Here is a 14,348-nt window from a genome sequence, read left to right on the forward strand (position 1 = left end):
TTTTCTTTAAATCCGCTTCTGCCCGAATATGCTTTCACGGACCACACTTGTTTGGCGGTATTCCAGAGCTAACCGTATAAATTATTCCTTTCTTAACGGGCACAGCGCGCACATATCCAAGCTGCACTACTATTAAGAAGCCTTCTGCTAGGCATCTGAAGCCTTTTGAGAGCAGATCACTTCAGAGCAGAAGTATGAAGACATTGTGAAGACGCGCCGTGACACGCTCAAGAGTGTACTCAACATTGCCACGTGTTGCAGTTCGGGTACTCAATGGCACACAACACAGGAAACCAGGAGGAATTACACTTTATGCATTTTGTTGTGACAGTCATACACTCAACACCATTGCAAAATAATGCGCACTGGCTGACGAGAACAACACTGACCACATGCAATGAGAACCAATTTAAACGGATCTGAACATTTTTTATTGTGATTTTTATTTGCCACGCCGATCAGTCTCGCTGCGAGCTCTTCGTAGAAGAATGACCGCTAAAAGGACGTTTTTACGGAGTTCTGGTACGAACGACCTGCCGTTGAGCAATTTATGTTACGTCAGTCAACAGCAAGTTTTCGCCTTTTTGGTGTCGTATATGAAGTCCATACAGTGCCAAGGCTCTTGGGCGAATCATTGCCTGTGCTGACTGTTCAGAGGGATTTTTCTTTCGTAATAATCTTTGCTTTCTTTCTAAGACTAGGGACCTCCTCCAATAAGACATTCGTCACCGCGCGCATCATCAAAATGCTTCAACACATTCAACGCTAGATAGGTGCTTGGATAACCCAACGCCCAATGTTCTGCTCAACGCACTTACACTGTTATGCCTGACAGCACTTTGTTAATGTTAGTGGTATAACACTGCGGCCAGTGAAGACTAAGTACAAAGGAAATGCACAGCTGTATTCAATGAGAAGCTGCTAGTAGCAGGCTAGAAATTGTTTCCATCGTCCTAGCTCATGATGGCGTTCGCCAGGCTCTTGTGTTCGTAGGCACTGCCTACTTGAAGTCGGATTCCGGTCTGCTAATATACGACTACATTATGGCACCTAGGAAACGGCGAATACCGAACGCTCCAGTATTCCTCCATTGGTTTAAATACAAACGAGCACAACACAAAAACGAAAAATACAGTAGTTCACATATACTTGAACTTGTTTGTGACAATAAGTTAACGCGAAATAGTAACAAATCAGCTGATTGATGAACGTGTGACGTAGCATAGCATATAAATATTGTTGCTTCTATGTAAAATTGTTTGTCAAATTTTTTTTACATTGTTTCCTTTTTCTGCAAACAATTCTGTGCAACACCGCATACAGCATGAAATAGATGAGGAGGACTTCTACGCAACGAACGCTTGCCTTATATCAAGGGTCAACAATAGAAGCGGGAGCATCAAGCAGTACACGGGGAGAAGCACGTTGTTCTGATTGAGCTGATACACATCGATAGGGCTTAGCTAAACCAGCGCAAGGGTACCGAAATGAGAAATAATTACTGCATTTTTCCATGTTTTGCCCCTAACACGACAGCTGTGTTGAATTCTCTCCCCTTTTGTTCCATTCTTGTTGACTGGTTTTCATGCCAAGCCCATACTCTGTGGTGAAGCTTTCTACTTTGTGTCATCTTGCCTAAACAGTATATAAATATAAGCAAATAAATAAATTGAGTATAAGTGCCCTACTGGCCGGTTGAGACAAAGTCTCGAGCCAATACGCCCCGAGAGGTGTCTGAGTATTTGCGCCGGGCAAAACTTCTACCGTTTACTGACACGTCTCCCAGCTCGCGGGTTTGAACGTGTCATCAACAGTGTCATGTTTAATGATACTATTCGATCTTCGTCCTGCCTCTCCACTAAGAACAGCTCAATTAAGCTGGCGGGCAACGATGCTTACTATCATGTAATCGAGTAAACAACACACAGGCACATGTGTCGAATTTTGATGACTGCTAGCCGAACAAAACTGAGCAAAGCTGTCTTCTACGGCGTCTCTACGCAGTTATGGAGCCCACCAGGCATATATTGGGCATTGTTCTTTAAGCGACCGAGAGTAATAAGATTCAGACTACGAGCATTGGCCTTGCTAAAATTAAATAACAAACAAACACTTTGGTTGCCGCTGTCTTTAGAATGTTGTAGCTCCCGATAAGAGGAAATTTATCGGCATCACTCGACTCTTCATAATGCAGAAGACTGCTCAGCGTCAGATTTGACGCCAGCCTGTGGGCACACGGGAGGGGACATGGTCGATGCTATTATGCATACGGTTTTTGCTTTCGCGCGTACCACAGAACAGTTCACACCAGTAGGCATGTATATCCTTCTCTGATACATGCTCTTCCAAGACAGCGGTCCTGAAATGTGGCGGGGCCCCGTCCATTGTGAATAGAAGTGTCCTACTGAAGTCTCTCGCTGAGCCATGGAAGAAACTTGGTTATCCGCGCGTAGATGCCGGGGTAGCCCCGCGTAGCGCAGCGTTTTCCGGAAGATACGACGCCGAGGAGGAAGTAGCGATCATCCTCCGGAAGCACCAGCGGACCTCCCGAATCACCCTGCAAATCGTAAACAGACACAGGCTGTAGTGCACAAGATGCGGCCTTGTAGCGCAATAGTACTACAGCTTGCACTAAGCCGGTACCGTTGCCTGTGAGGTCCCCAAGTTTGCCCGCCAGGATCTGTGGGCAGTCTGCCTACCGGAGTATGAGCAGACTGCCCACTCTGGAAAGTGGAAGTTGAATTAAATATTGGTCGTCAGAGGGTGCTCGGAAATAGCAAACTGGATATTAAAAGTACCAGAAGTGGCAGCACCTTCCATTGCAGGGCAGCGGTGCATCGCTTAACCGCTACACCACTACGCCAGGGGTTTTGCGAGGGCTCCCAGTGATCTAGCAATGAAGACCAGACTCGAACCGAAGCTGCAGCCGAAATGAAAGCCGGTGCTAGCGCACCTAACTTCCATTTGGCCCAATTGTGATAATCATCCGTAATTTTCTACCCTTTAAGGGGACGCTGAGGAAACGGCCTCGATTGATAGGGCGATGCGGTGAGAGCCTGTTATAATAGAAAATGGAGCTTCTGCAAGCTAGAAAACACCACAAACCGAAATGCGGGTGTCCTATTTCAGTGGCCCATTTCGCAAGTGAAATGCGTGTGCTACGACGTTGTTTTTGTGTTCGGATCTCAGAGGCTACGCTACGCTTAAATCCCATTCAAAGCGGCGGCAACGCGACCTTCTCAGTAATAACGTCACGAGTTTGAATTGCCTGGCGCGAAGTTCTTGAACTCCATTTTTCCCGCCATTAAATACGCGCTCGCTACCAGAGAAACGTTGCCACGGCCAGCAATAGCGCAAGAGTCAATTTTCGTCGATAACAATAATAAATGGAGTGAGTTGCCCTCGGTATGTCTTTAAGGATTCAGGTACTATGCACCGAATTTCACTTCCCGCCGCCAGTCGCATTGTGTTGAATACTCTGACGCAAGCGGCCTATAAAACTCTCAGAAGAGATTATTCATTACAAAACTGTGCGGATATGGCGTAGCGCGCACTCTCAACGTACTCTGCTTTTAACTAGAAGTCTGTTAATTACTTTTGTTTATATGCCATCGTCTGGCTAGTTAGCTAGCAGAGAAAATTGGAGACCTCTACCAATGTGGACGCATCTGCAGGGGTGACTGCGTCGGTCATCATAATCTCTGCAGCCTGCAGTTGTTATGACACATGGCTCGGTTACGTTTTCAAGCGTGAGCTCAGCACAAGCGGTCAGTGTGTACCCCAAGAGTTTCCCAGTAAATATAACATCTTCGGTGTAGTCAAGAATGTGAAAAGATAAAGGAAAGAAGCAAGAGAGAAAGAGAGACCGAGAACAATTTCACAGACGTTACTTTTTTCGGGTCAGCTCACATGAGGCGCTTACAGAACGTTTGCAACTACTATAGAGGGGCCCGGTCTCTGACAATGCAATGCAAGTCGAAAGTAGCACGTTTCAGACAGGGAACCTTTTGGCTTGGAAGTCAACAGCGTCGCTTGGAGCTCCCACACACGGCTGCGACGTGGGTCTAATATTGTTTCGGCCTTTTACTTCTTATCTTTTGCGCTCTCGCTGTGCTATCTGCTCGCGACAGTGACAAGAGGAACACTTGGCACCAGTCGACAGGCTATTACACGTTTTTCCTGACCCTTCTTACAGCCACTTACTATTTCTAGCCGCTGCAGTGGTTCGGTGGTTATGGCGCTCGGCTGCTGACGGCGAGGGCGCGGGTTCGATGCCGAACGTGGTGGTCGCATTTCGATGGATGTGAAATCACAGAGACTCGTGTAATGGGCGATGTCAGTGCATGCTGAAGAACTACGGGTGGCCGAAATCAGCCGGAGCCTTGCAGTTACGGTGTCCCTCGTGAGCCGATTCATTTTGGCACGTTAAACCCCTAACAACCAAACCAAACCAAACTTACTATCTCTTGCGAGCACTCCGAGAAAAAAATTTTTCTGAGGCAGCAGGGGCCCTTGGCTGACAACATTGTATTAGTGGAAACAGAAGAGCACAAGGTTCATATCCTCTCCGCGGATATAGTTTTACCACTCCGCACTGTCGATTTTAGATACACGTGAGCGGGCAGGTTAAATACAGCCACAGACAAGTGGGATGCAGCCATCACTGACCGAACAGGGAAATATATGCGCTGCATGTGCGCTTTCAAAATGGCTGCTGAGAACTGGTTCAATTTTGTTTCTGTTGAATCGTTACCTGGCAAGAGTCATTGCGTCCGCTGCCGTCGCCTGCGCAGAGGTGGACGCTGGTGATTGGTATCTCCCTCACGAACGCCTTCTTGCAGCTATCCTCGTTCCAGACCTTGATTTGTGCCTCCATGAGCACGTCACTCCGCTCGCCGTCTGCGTGTGCAACAAGACGAAGCCGTTAATGACAAAAAAATAAAAGTCAGATGAGCAGTCAAGGCAACTAGAAATTCTCCTTCTAGAAAAACTATTGACGGTCTGTCCCACATGCACAGCTTTCATTGAACCAAACCTGACGGCGCATATTTAATCATAATATACGTAGATGGACTTCCTGGCACAAAATTTTGACGGTATACTGAAGCTCCGGCATAAAATTATGACGCGAAAGCATAAAGGTGTCCCATCAGCGGCCTGAAGGCATCTGTGCGTATTACTTCGCAGACATGGATACTGCTCTTTCTTTCACCATCACTTAACATCTCATCATCACCGTCCCCAGCCCGACTACACCCAGTGCAGGACAAAGGCCTATCCCATATCTCTCCAATTAACCCTGTCCTGTGAAAGCTGTGCCCCCCCTATCCCCGCAAACATACGTCCACCTAACTGTCTGCCGCCCGCTGCCACGCTTCTCTTTCCTTGGAATCTAGTGTTTTACCCTTAAGGACCATCTTGCCTTCACATTACATGCCGTGCCCAAGCCCATTTCTTTCTATTCATTTTTACTAGAATCTCCTTAACCCGTGTGTCAACCCTGGATCTTTCTGCTCTCTTCCTGCCTCTAACGTTGCACCTATCAACTTTACATCCATAGCTCGCTGCTCTGTTATTGACTTAACCTTCATTAGACTCCATGTTTCTGCCCCATACGTGAGTGAAGACAAGATACAGCTGCTATATACTTTTCTGTTAAGAGGTGTTGCTAAACGGTCATTCATGATGTGAGAGAACCTGCCAAATGCGCTTAATATAACGCTTAACCTACCCTTACGAGCACAATGCGATAGCCTCAGAGATCCTTCCCGCGCAAGTATTCTTTCTCTGTCGCCTAGGTTCTGCCTACTGCCAATGCACGCTCAATTGTCGTCCTCTGCTTTACATGCATTGATCGCGGGAAGTACTCATACCGCTCCTGCCACAGTGGTGCAGCGGTTAAGTGATGCACCATTGTCCCGACAGGTGGCTGTATCAGACAGCCACTGTTGGGTCATGTGATACCCAGGTTGCTCTTCACGAGCAACGTGCCGCGACCATTAATTAATTTGACTGTCATGGTGGCCAGCTTGCCCATACTCTGTAGGGCAGGTCATCATGACGTCACAAGGTCACGTGGCATAGGTGGCAGGTGGCCCACCTTTTTTTCGCTTAGAGCACCGCCGCCGGATCTTCTGCAGAACAGGAGCCTTAACGCTCTCGCGTTAATGTATTAAAGCACACCCACATCACCTAAATAATGTCGATTCAACTTCTATTTTATTACATTGTTAATCTTTTCCTCTTTATCTCTGGCTAAAGCACCGTCACAATATTGACCGTAGAAGATAACGGTGGAATAAAATCGAGGAAATTAAGTGTATTATATGGGCCCAGGTTCAGATTTACCATCGAGTTCGCACAGCCCGTACAATTTCATATTTATGACGCTAGCCCAAAAATACCAAGTGGGCCCAGCATAAAACGAGTCATTTTACTTATAAAAAATAACCAATGTCAGATAGAACTTCACATTTTTGTATGGGTAAGCGCACAGATTTAACAGTGCGACAACTTGGTAGCAGCATTCACCTGCACAAGTTTCCAGCTTTTCAAGTGCTTAACAAAATTATCATCCGGTTCTTTCACTCATGTGTGTTTTGTGCATTCTTTGCGGTATGGTATCTTGCCAAGGTATTGGCGCAATCACTTTCGTCAAGCGTCACAAGCCTGCGGAATTTTTATTTTGTAATGCAAGGCACACCTTAGTCAGGTTTGAAAATCCCTAAACTTGGGCAGCGTAGTCTTTTTTTTTCTTAAAAAAGTGGAAAATAAATAAGATAGCAGGATAGCTGCTGTATTTTGTGAGGTGCGAATAACTTACTGAACGCCGTGGTTCCCCAGCCCGTGACAAAGGCATGGTAGCCGTCAATGTTGTGTTCCTTGAAGTCGTCGCCGTACGGCAGGCACACGGGCCGCACAAACGTGTTGAACGTCACCGGGCGCTCCATGGTGAGAACGGCCACGTCGTTCTCGAAAGTGCGCGGCACGAAACCAGCATGCCTTTCCACCTTGACGACAGGCACGTCGACGGGCATGACGGGGTCGTCGCTGCGCGCCAGGTTGTGGTCACCCAGGCGCACCGTGAAAGACGATGCCGGCAAGCTGCGCGAAGTCATCAGTCCTCATTAGGATGCTGTCCGGGAAATCACTTGCTTTGGTAATTCTTTAGCGTGGTACCGGTTTACACGGTTTTAGACACTCTTTCTTTAGTTTCTTTTAGTTTTAGTTTTTAGTTTCTTTTAGTTCTTTTAGGTTAGTTTCTTTAGTTAAGCTCGAAGCAAGGAAAGCATATGGACGAAAAAAAACCTCTCTCCTCCCACTTAAGCCTTACCACAAGTGCTCCAATAAGATATTGCGTGACTTAAGCAGTGTTTATCCACCAGCTGTCCCTTAGCATAGATACTGCTACAGAAGAGCGCAACTTTTTCGCCTTCCGCAATATTTCGAGACCTATAACCCTCGCGTCTGCCCAGTGCGCAATGAGAAGGTTAATCAATCTAAGGCCCGTATTTTTAGCGATTCTGTTCGCAATTCATACTTCTTCACTGTTACTATTTGTTGCTGCGGATTGTGACGTTATGACTGACCGCTAAGCGTGCAACGCCATTCGCCCGGCTCCGACACATCGAAGGCGTGACTGAAAAATGGCGAGGAAGCGAAAGAATGAATCGCGAAATCAGTCATTACAAATAAGGCCCGAAGTAGGCATTGCAAATAAGCATTACATGATAGGTGGCCACGTGATTAAGATAGGTATAGAGCTGGACACTGTATTAGACGAAGTGCACCACGGATGTTGCAGTTCTTTGCCCCCGTGGCTGGCGAAAAGTCTGTTTTCTCAATTGCCTATTGGCACTGAGCCCTAAATTAGCCATCCGTGATTAAAATTAGCAAATTAGCAAGGTTGAACGTGTCAGTTGAGAATGTTGGGAGTAAATTAGCCCCTTCTGGTGGTAGGGGTGTTTATGTACGGCATCTGTGAGCCCTCGCAGGAGTAAACCGCCTAGATTACTCCCTGTATCCGCGAGCATCCCCCAAACATAATCATAATTGCTGGCCCCATGTAGACTACAAACTTTTCTAAATCGAATTTTTCCACGAATAAAGAAATTATTTAGTTTTACGAGAGGTCTCAATATAGCAACATGGTTTGGGTAAGTGAAAACAATCTGCAGGTTCAAGCGCAAAAAAAGTTATTTGGGCAATGAACTTACCGCATATAATTACACTGTAGAGGTGACATAGTGTATGACGGGACACAACCACCTTCAGCAAATTTTCTCCAAAACAACTCTTCCTTCTAAACATACATTCATAAACTTCAGAATCACACTGCCGAACTGCGTACTGAAAGCGAGAAGACATGCCGTAATTAAAGTTTTTCCTGATTTTCAAGAAATCGTAAGGCGTCCATACAAAGTAGATTATTATACGAAAGCAGTATGCCGAAGGTTCAGAGCCTTAAAATTGTCTCTAGCCGACTTCATGTCCAGGAAGCGCGAGCGCTACGTCACGCAGCACTGACGCGTCTACGGAGCAGAAATCCGTGCTTTCGCACTGATTCGCATGTCGTGAACATTCTCGGTCATTTTTTAAGTTTGTTTTTAACTGTAAAACATGCAAGCCCCCTCCTGCCTTTGTTGTTAGGCATCTCGCAACAGCATTTGCATCTTGTTACCCTGCGTCAGATCGAATCCGGTATTTGCGACGCGTCTCGACGAGTAATTGCGCAAACGTACCCAACAGTACCGGACAAAAGCGTTTTTGAGCGAGAAACCTTTTATGAGCGGAATTTTTTCATGTAATGTGAGATTCCACTCTAACAATCAATACATCAGCAGATCACCCCACGGTAGTCTCGAATTTTTTTCAAAAGCGTACTCCGTTGGTTTTCTAAGGCAGTCTTAAATATTCAACGCTAGCGATGTAGCACTTTAAAAGAAAGATTTTGCGGCATATCAGAACAATGGACTCTTAATTTCAAAATTTCCATGAAATAATCTTACAATTTCTTAATTTTCAAAATTTGCCCGAGAATGTTGGACATGGTCGTTTTCAAAATTTCATAACGATCATTTCAACTCGCCCGGTTGTTTCAGAAATGTTTGAAATTTCGTGAGTTTTGGCATATTGTTATCGCAAACACTGCGAAGCAGAAACGCGTCCGTAAAACTTATAAGCCTGAGAGTGACAACAAAAACAAATCTGGCATAAGGGCTAAGGTTGTTTTTCGTCAAGGCCATTTCTGCGTGAGCGAAAAGTTCACGTTATGGCTGAATTATGTGAATGGTGTGCAGCTGAGACGTGTTTCTCATCTAGCGATAGGGGTTCGGTTAGGAACGGAGTTCACAAGGGTGCCAAAATATGAAGCTTGAGGTGGTAGGTACCTGTCTGGTCAGCTGCACTCACAGCAAATATCTGCAAGCAACTGACACTGTGTAGGTGCACTTCGATGCGCAATGGGACCACTGGCAGTAGAGCGATAGCAATCGGTTTCCATCCATAGCCACTGAGGCTAAAGAGAAACGCAGAATTGTAAGCATACTTGACCGCTCGATGTCCGACGACGACGCAGTGAGCGGCTGTCACCACGTGGCGGTCAGTAACCAGGGTGCCGCCACAGTCGGCGCTGCTGACACCACCACTCTTGATGTAGATGGCTGCCTGTAGGTGAAAAGAGTTTGCAACAGCTTTTTATAGAAGAAGAAAACGGTCGCTAAAATCGGCCTTAGCATATCAAGTTGGTTTCACCACTGTGCCCATTTTGTGCCGAGCCCGAGACAGTGGATCACTACCTGCTGTTCTGCCACCGATTATCTTCTTTGAGGAGGCGCCTATTAGAAATTCCGATTCACCAGCTGGGTCTGCCTGTGTCCACTGCGGTTGTTCTTTCCTTTGGCGCTACTTCGCTTGGACAAAGCAACAGGAGTGTGCGCTGCGCGCTACTTCGCTTGGACAAAGCAAAGGAGTGTGCGCTGCACTGTTCAAAAGTTTCTTCTAGAAACACAGTGACTCTCATGCTAATATTAATTTGTTTTATTTGTTTTCGTTTTTCTGATTATCAAACAGTTCATTTATTTTTTCTCTCTTTCAGTGAATACAAAATTGAACCATTAAATGTGTTGCATTCGAATTTGCACATAAAGCCATCGTCCCATCTTCAATCTCCCAGCTAACAGGACCCCTGTCGTTGCGTCGTCCAATCTGTCAGCCTATACCCTGTTACTACTCCTTTTCCCCTAAAACTGCTAATCTTTCCAAGGCCCCTCCCCGTATGTGCCTTTTTACTTGAGGCCAACCAACCAACCAAGTTGTGTAGGTGTTCTAATCAGGCTATTATTAATAACTATGCCATTTATGTGCCACTATTTTGTCCCATGCTCGAACGTGCTCATGTTGTTTGGCATCCGCATGAGCAGCGTGCGATCAACAAATAAAAATCTGTGCAACAGAGGGCCGTGCGCTTTGTTTGCACGATATTTTACGTGGGTTTGTTGCCGTCTACTTTCCTTCCCCAGTTGCGCCTCACTACTGTTGCCGCACGTCGTCGTCCTGAATGCCTCAAATGTATGTACAGTTTAGTCAGTTCACTTCATTTTGCTTCGCTAGATAATTATATGGTATTTTAAAAACCTTCATCTGCAAGCAGCCAATACGTCCTAAATATTTCGCCCTTTTATGCCCGCACTATCTTCTTTAAATACAGCTTTTTAACACATACCATTCAAATTTCGAATTCCGGTAGCAGGCAGCATCCGTTCATTATCATTAGAATTCTTACTAGCCTGCTCCGAATGTTGTATGATTGCTCTTGACTTCTTTTTATTGTCGTTAATTTGTATTCGCCTCATTTCTGCAATATCCTCACTAGAGGCTGCAGTATGTAAAAAAAATAGATTTATTGGACCCTACCTCACTCTGTAGGGTTACATTTTAATACATTGGAGTAGCATCATCCCCTCTGCCTGGTGTTGGTCATTTCGGAATTTACGTTCGAGCAGCTTGTCTTATTAGTCAGGTAGTTCGTATAGCACGTGAACTTAGTCTTCAGTGGTTTCTCGTTGCAACCTCATGCCAGGATGCGTTTCTTTAAACCAAGGATTTGAGAACCTGTAAGTGTTCAGTTGTTGCAGTATGACTGGGCTCATGTAAGCCTTAATGGCGATTGGTCACTTCACCAAAATTTTTTCCAGCTCGCTGAAGTTACTTGAACATACTGGACTAACAACCTTGCGAGAAGTTTTTAAGGTTCGTTAAGCCTTCTTTTTAGTGTGCAGACGAGGACTCAGGTTGGCATAAACCAATTCGATCATAAATTTAACTGCGGGTTACTGTATTCGTACATTGTCGCCTATGGAATGGACGACAAAACAGCATGTTTAAACGAATTTGGAACTCAAATTAAAGAACCCGTGTCATGATGACCTTTGGAACCCAGAAGTATTGACTTTGACTGTATTGTCAAGAAGCCCATTTTCCTGCTCTCTCTTTATCGTTGTTCTTTTCCGTGCACTAATATAACTTAAGGGGAAAGTTGATTTCAGACGGCGCTAATGAAAATCTCGTGCTTCCCGACTTCCATCGCAGTGGTATTTCACCTGTGCCTGAGTGCCAAGCACGGGGGGTTTGTATGAACCACCTGAAGGTTGGAGTGCTTAAGCAAAATATGTGAAATCCTTTTGAGCAGAATGGTGAGGTGGTGCACCTACCATCCACGGCCATGCGCCGGGTTTCGACTCGCGACCTCCCACGATGCGCTCGACGCTGAAGTTGGTAAAGCCGCACCCTGCATGGCAAAATAAATAAAAAAGTAACTTGTAAGTCAAGTAATAGACATACTCCCTCCAAAGCTTACGTGGCATTCTGTACATCCACTACTAGCAAATTACGCCATTATTACTGGATTTCATGGCAGAGGGAGGTTGGTCAGATGATTCTTGATAATCACAAAGTGATCAAGGGAGGGGAAACCTCAGGGTGCTTTGCCTTTGTACCTCCCAGGGTTCTTGCAGGTATCCTCAGGTTTCCTCTCCCGTGATCACTTTATACCTAGACAGATTTCTTTCTCAGCTTGCTCGCGAGAGAGAGTGGTATCCTAGGTCATTTTAGGTCATTCAATAATCTTCCAGTCTTCCTAAATAAATACAAACACATAACCAATCCTACACTGAAACAGTTAATTGAGCAATTCTTGTCCACATAGCCGCACCTTTCTTTACACATGATATCAGACGTGCACAAGTGTACTCATTTAGCTATAATTATGTAATGTAGGTTTCGAGATTGTTTGCATTATGTGTTGCCCTTTTTTTCTCGAAATATTACTGGTTAACTGTTTGGTGAAGAATTTGTTCATGCTATTTAGTGCTTAGCCTTAAGGTTTTTTATTTTTGGATGGCATATAATTGTATTCTAAAACATGTGTAAATTTCCTTTCAAGTTATAATCGATACTTCGTCAATACTGTTTGCTGTAGAACTGGTGTCAACTTTTCAAAAGGAATTCTTGTTAATGTATATTCGGTTACTTTGCTACTATCCATGTTTTTAGTCATAGATTGCTTGTAAAACATGTTTTATTTTTCTTTAATACTCTGCATCATCAAGTCATCACATACTGCCTCGTTGGTGGTTTTGTAGGCCTTTCTCAAGCTCTCAGGAACAGCTTTTTGCCTTTAAGCCCGCCAGAATGTTTCTGGAAAAATAAATTGATTTGAATTGAAAAATTTAATTGAATTATTCGGTGTGAAAGCTACACATCAGGGCATTGTCTTCTGGCGACACAGACCTGCTTTGCTCTGGTGAGAAGACCGCATGAAACTATTTTGTCTCGTCTCGCCGTTAAGGCATTTCTCAACATTTCTTGTTTATAGAGTATAGCTTCTACTCTGTCACTGAGAGCTGCGAAGGAGCTGTGAAAAGTAGCGGTTTGGTGTGTTCACATGCCAGTGCTTACTTCCACGAACTGTCCTTTCCATGTGAAAAACCATCGAAAACTCAGGATAGTCATTGGGTTGACGCCATATTTTTCAGCTAAAATCGTCTCTAATTTGTGTCACGGATACAAGAGGCCTGTCATTACCTTCGTCCAGGACAGGATCAGGAGCTCAATGAACATAGACAGAAGCTAAGCGAAATGTTGAAGACATGACCAGCAGAAAGGCGGGGAACATTAAGGGATCCCTTGTTGCGCATACTTACCAGCGGGCAGGAAGCGAGGGTAATTAGCGATTTTGGGTCCCTCGAGCCGGTAAGAGATGTCTCGGGTCGTTGGGCCCTGTGTAGGTGGCTGTGTGATGGGAGGTTGCCGTGGGGTTGGCTGCCTGATCGGGGGTTGCCGAGCTGGGGGCTGCCGAGTGGGTGGGCGGTGCATCGGCGGTCTCTGCTGCACGCCTCCTGGGCAGCAGAGCAGTGGCACGTGACGCCGATAGCCGCATATGTGGCGCCGCAGGACGCTGCGGTCTCGGACGGACCGCAGCGCCGGGCACCGGGCCAACTCGAGACAGCTGCCTGGCTCATTGGACGGCGTGCGGCAGCCGTGGACCTTGGGGAACTGGAAAGCGAACCTGCCCTGCGCCTGAGCAAGGGCCTGGATACTAGCCGCCACCAGAGTGAACAGCGCCAGGAGGAATCCCGTTGAACCCATGGCTTGGACGCCGAGTGCTTGGCTAGTGCTCCTTGCTGTGTTTAGGCGTGATGGCGTGGACACTTGATGGGCCTGGTGTGGCTTCACTCCTTCGCTGGCTCTGCACGCGTAGTCAGAGAAGACGCCGCCGTCATGAGATGCGCCCTTATCGACACAGAACTATACCTACACCACTGGAAAAACTTATTGGTTACTTCGCTAACATCAGTTTCGAGCAGTATCCTTAAGCAGTATGCTTAATCTACAGGCGTGGGCTTCATCCCAGGATTGTATTTCGAAATGTTTACCAAACACCATTAGATCTGCGTAAGCGGAGCTGGAAAGGATGTCGCTATTACCCATTCTCATCACACCTTTTCGACAGCACCTCCTCCTTATTGTTAAGCGTGTCGTTGACGTGCTGAATCATTGTGCTTTGCTTTAACCCAACATTGATTAGCATTTTACTTTTGCCTTGCTAAAAACGTGAAGGAGGTAGTAGGGCGGACAGTGAAAATGTGGCAACTCACGTTGAACTTCAGAATCGAAAACCAAGAAAACTTTTCCCACTACAGAAACGTCATTCACTTAAAGTAGGGCACTTTTAATAAAAAAAGATAAGGTCGTTTAAGGTTTGCTTGACGAAACTTGCTACAGCTGCAGAAAAATTCAATCCTCTCTCCGTACACCGTTCCTGCCTAGAAGGGCAGAAATTGAAGGGG

At 45.8% G+C, this 14,348-nt stretch overlaps 1 protein-coding gene across 1 annotated transcript; it reads right to left on the bottom strand.

Annotated features, from left to right (window-relative positions):
- Positions 1-292: 292 nt before the first annotated feature.
- Positions 293-13,744, bottom strand: LOC149346884 (venom protease-like). The gene is made up of 6 exons (XM_089586742.1): positions 13,203-13,744; positions 11,712-11,788; positions 9,548-9,666; positions 6,824-7,104; positions 4,754-4,899; positions 293-2,557 (listed from the first exon to the last, which is right to left on the bottom strand). The coding sequence occupies exons 1-6, from the start codon at positions 13,645-13,647 to the stop codon at positions 2,402-2,404; spliced, it is 1,224 nt and encodes a 407-aa protein (XP_089442868.1). The 5' UTR covers positions 13,648-13,744; the 3' UTR covers positions 293-2,401.
- Between the last annotated feature and the right edge of the window lie 604 nt (positions 13,745-14,348).

This window comes from Amblyomma mixtum, chromosome 4 (genome assembly GCF_055824585.1).
Source record: "Amblyomma mixtum isolate Tamu chromosome 4, ASM5582458v1, whole genome shotgun sequence".
Taxonomy (NCBI): Eukaryota; Metazoa; Arthropoda; class Arachnida; order Ixodida; family Ixodidae; genus Amblyomma; species Amblyomma mixtum.

Coding starts and splice junctions, on each gene's coding strand:
- LOC149346884 (XM_089586742.1), bottom strand. CDS start 13,647: ATGGGTTCAACGGGATTCCTCCTGGCGCTGTTCACTCTGGTGGCGGCT. Junction 11,789..13,202: donor CCCTCGCTTCCTGCCCGCTG/GTAAGTATGCGC, acceptor TTTGCCATGCAG/GGTGCGGCTTTACCAACTTC. Junction 4,900..6,823: donor CTGGGGAACCACGGCGTTCA/GTAAGTTATTCG, acceptor TTGCACACGCAG/ACGGCGAGCGGAGTGACGTG.